General features: G+C 43.1%; 2 protein-coding genes across 2 annotated transcripts in view; one reads left to right on the top strand and one right to left on the bottom strand.

The window, feature by feature from the left end:
* The window catches only part of IFT140 (intraflagellar transport 140), a 275,996-nt gene that overhangs the window by 47,216 nt on the left and 225,498 nt on the right, over positions 1–3,282 (bottom strand). The gene's annotated exons all lie outside the window — the stretch shown is intronic.
* Positions 207–3,282, top strand: part of TMEM204 (transmembrane protein 204) — a 62,875-nt gene continuing 59,799 nt past the window's right edge. The window contains exon 1 of the mRNA XM_019507633.1: positions 207–1,374. Coding sequence (XP_019363178.1) covers positions 1,095–1,374 — 280 coding nt within the window. The 5' untranslated portion in view covers positions 207–1,094. The remainder of the gene's footprint in view (positions 1,375–3,282) is intronic.

The following is a 3,282-nucleotide window of genomic DNA, read 5'->3' as shown; positions in this document are numbered from 1 at the left end:
TGTTCATTCATTTCTTTCTTGTGACCCCTTCTGATGCACAAACTGATACGAATCCTTTCTGTCCCACAGCAGTTATGCTTCCCTGGTTGGTTGGTTACTATTCTTCCTGGGAGGGAAAAAGGAGGAGGCGGCAACAGCAGGGGACACTAGAAGGCGGAGGAGAAGCAGGGGGGCCGGAGGGGGGAGGATTAGAACTTTAGAAGTCTCCACAGTCTTTTCCTTTCAGGAAACACATCCTGTTAGCGTTTGACTGCCGTGGCAGTGGCTCTGTTTGTTGCAGTCGGCTACGCCCTGAGGCTCACCAAAAACAGCCACAAAAACAACCATTTCCTCTTAGTGAGAGACAGGGGAAAAAAAAAAACTTCCTTACAGCAGAGGTTCTGTTCTCCAGCCTCTGCCACTCGCCGCTCTGACATTCACGGAGGAACAAGGAGAGGAGCAGATTCCTCAGAATACTTCGAACTTCCAGAGTTCCTTTAGGATGAAAGCATTCACTTCCAGTTTGGCTTGGCTTGGAGAATGACATTTCTTTCCGTTCGTGGGATGTTCTGAATCAAGTGTCTGGAAAGGCTTGCAGAGCTGCTGCTTGCTGCCGGTGCCCAATTCCTACGTGAGTCCCTATCATCCCGTGGGTCTGCACTCTGGAAGGTTGAGGCACCCAGTTTGCAAGCATTCCAGCCTCCCTCGTCCCAGGGATACCCCAGGGTTTACTACTTCAGAACTCTGGATTCTTTCTGGATTCACCTTGCCCTACAAGGAATGGACCTCCCTGTCCTTCAGTTCATCACAGGACTGGCTTTGCTCATCAAAGTGCAAGAAGGTGGATAAAGCACAGCTTGGGAGGACAGAGACCTGCAAGCTCTTTTTTGCATTCATATTTTATGGAATTCTCCTACCTACCTCACAGTGCTCTCATTTGCTTGATCAGAAACACCTTAGGAGTTGACTTTGAGAATGAACGGTGATGTCCTCTAGCCACTCATAAACAACCTACTGCAGCTGCCTTCCATTTCAAGTCCTCCTTCAATGTGCTGCAGCTGATCAGGACCTCGGATCTTCTGCAATTAGAGACTGGCAGCAGCTGACAGTCAGATATGACTGTCCAGAAACTGGTAGCCACAGCTGTGTTGGTAGCCCTGGTCTCACTTATTCTTAATAATGCAGCTGCCTTTACTCCCAACTGGGTATACCAGACCCTGGAGGATGGGCGAAAACGCAGTGTGGGGCTCTGGAAGATGTGCTGGCTGGCAGAGAAGGGGAGAGGAGGTGCAGGCACAGGTGCCAGACATGGGCAAGGGGAGGAACAGCAATGTGAAGCCCTGGGCTGGGGTTCAGAATCTGCTGGGTTCCAAGAATCTCGGAGCACTGTCAAACGTAAGTCCTATGTTTGGTCTTCTGTGATTATGTTGGACTGTGCTTTGTATGATACCATTTAACATTCACAACACTTTATATGGCCCACAGCAACTTATAGACTGAACCCGAGAGATCCTGAGTTTCCACAAATCTCACTGAAGATCAAGAGCAGTTGAGCATTCTTAGGAACTCTCAAAATTGGGCCTCAAAAAAATAAGATTGAGATCAAGACCAGTTAGAAACACCTCAATATCAGGTGAGGAGCTACAGAGTAAGTGTGCTATGTTCCACCATACGGTTCTTGAGACAGGAAAGAAAAGGTTGGCAAACTATGTACTGGATGAATGTATCTGGGAACTGCTAGTCTGCAGTTTCAACACATTTCCCAGTAGCTTCTCTAATGCTCCCTCTGACATGTCTGTTTTATTACCAGACTCTGCTGCTGCAGACCTTGCCCTTCCTTCTAAACACAGCCAAATCTTGTCCAGGTGGCAGGATGACTTTTTAAAAAATGGCTTTAAGTAATGTAAAAATTGAGAGAGAAAGAGCCAAAGTACTCAGACACAGAAGATGAGTGTTGCTAATTTCCAACTTCTCCTGTTTTTGGTGAAGGAAAAAAACCCCAAGATCCTAAAATCTTTGTTTTAATCTGTTGGATAAAAACAAGCTATAGTGAAATAATTCTTGGGGGCATGAAAATGCATGCTGTTCTAAAAAGAAAAACAGCTGCCTGTTTGGGAAACATCAAAAGTCAGTAAATAAAACATTTTTGAAGTTTGGCATATTCAGAGACTCTGCATCAACAAAATGTGCATGGGTTAAATTGAGGTATGATCTATGTGAAAGGTCTGGCTAAAATAAACTTTATAAACCCACTTGTAGCTCAGTAACAGAACTCTGATTAATCAAGACTGCAACTCATTAGCCATTTATATAACATTAGGGGCCCAATCTGGGTCTTGCTGATTTGGGTTTATTTTAGCCAAATTAAAAACAATTTAATTGCATCCTCCAGTGAATCAAACTGAATTTAATATTGTGAACATCTGAAATCTGGTGTCATTCCAGCTACCTCAGAGAACCAGAGATTTTATTAGTGCTTTTACTCTGCTATGAAGTCCTTGAAAGTTGAAAATAAATGCAAAATATTCTCATGAATAAACAAAAATAGATAGTTGATTTCACATACAGTGTTTAATGTTTTAACATGCACTGTAGAGCTATTTTTAAATTAAATTTTGGAAGCACGCAGTCAACAATTTGGATTGGTTTAGTGGCCTTTTCTATCCTTATAGGGTAAACAAAAAAAAAAATGTAAAAGGACTTTCTTTTCTCTTTTGGAGAAATGTGTCACTGTGGATATTGTACTGTATTTTTTACAGCAAAAAGTTCATAAACATTTTCCCAAGTATGGGACTCACAGACCACCCCTCTTCCCTAGACTTTTTTATGCTTAGGAGCATGCATAAGATCCTGCACACTGAACTGAACACACTGGGGATTTTAAAACCACATTCAGATTTGCATGTGAATATCTTACTCTATGCCATTCACAAGGTGGGCAATGCTATAATTTCATAGAAAAAAAAGTTGTGGGCAGCAAGGTCTCACCTAAACAGATTAGAACAAATCTCAACTAAGAATAAGCAGTTATCAGAAAAGTGAATCTTTTAATTAATTATAGTAAGAATAAGTCTAATAATTTACTCGCTATCAAACATCTCTAAGATGTGGGGGGATGTGGGCATGCTAGAAGGGAGGAATAGGCTGCAATCAGACCTAGACAGGTTACAGGGGTGGGCAGATGAGAATAGGATGGGATTCAACACTGACAAGTGCAAGGTGCTGCTCCTGGGGAGGAAGAACCAGCACCATACCTACAGGCTGGGGAACTCCCTTCTCATCAGTGCAGAGGCAGAAAAGGAT

This window comes from Gavialis gangeticus, unplaced genomic scaffold, assembly GCF_001723915.1.
Source record: "Gavialis gangeticus isolate Ggan-Ray unplaced genomic scaffold, GavGan_comp1, whole genome shotgun sequence".
Taxonomy (NCBI): Eukaryota; Metazoa; Chordata; order Crocodylia; family Gavialidae; genus Gavialis; species Gavialis gangeticus.
This window is presented reverse-complemented; position numbering and strand designations above follow the sequence as displayed.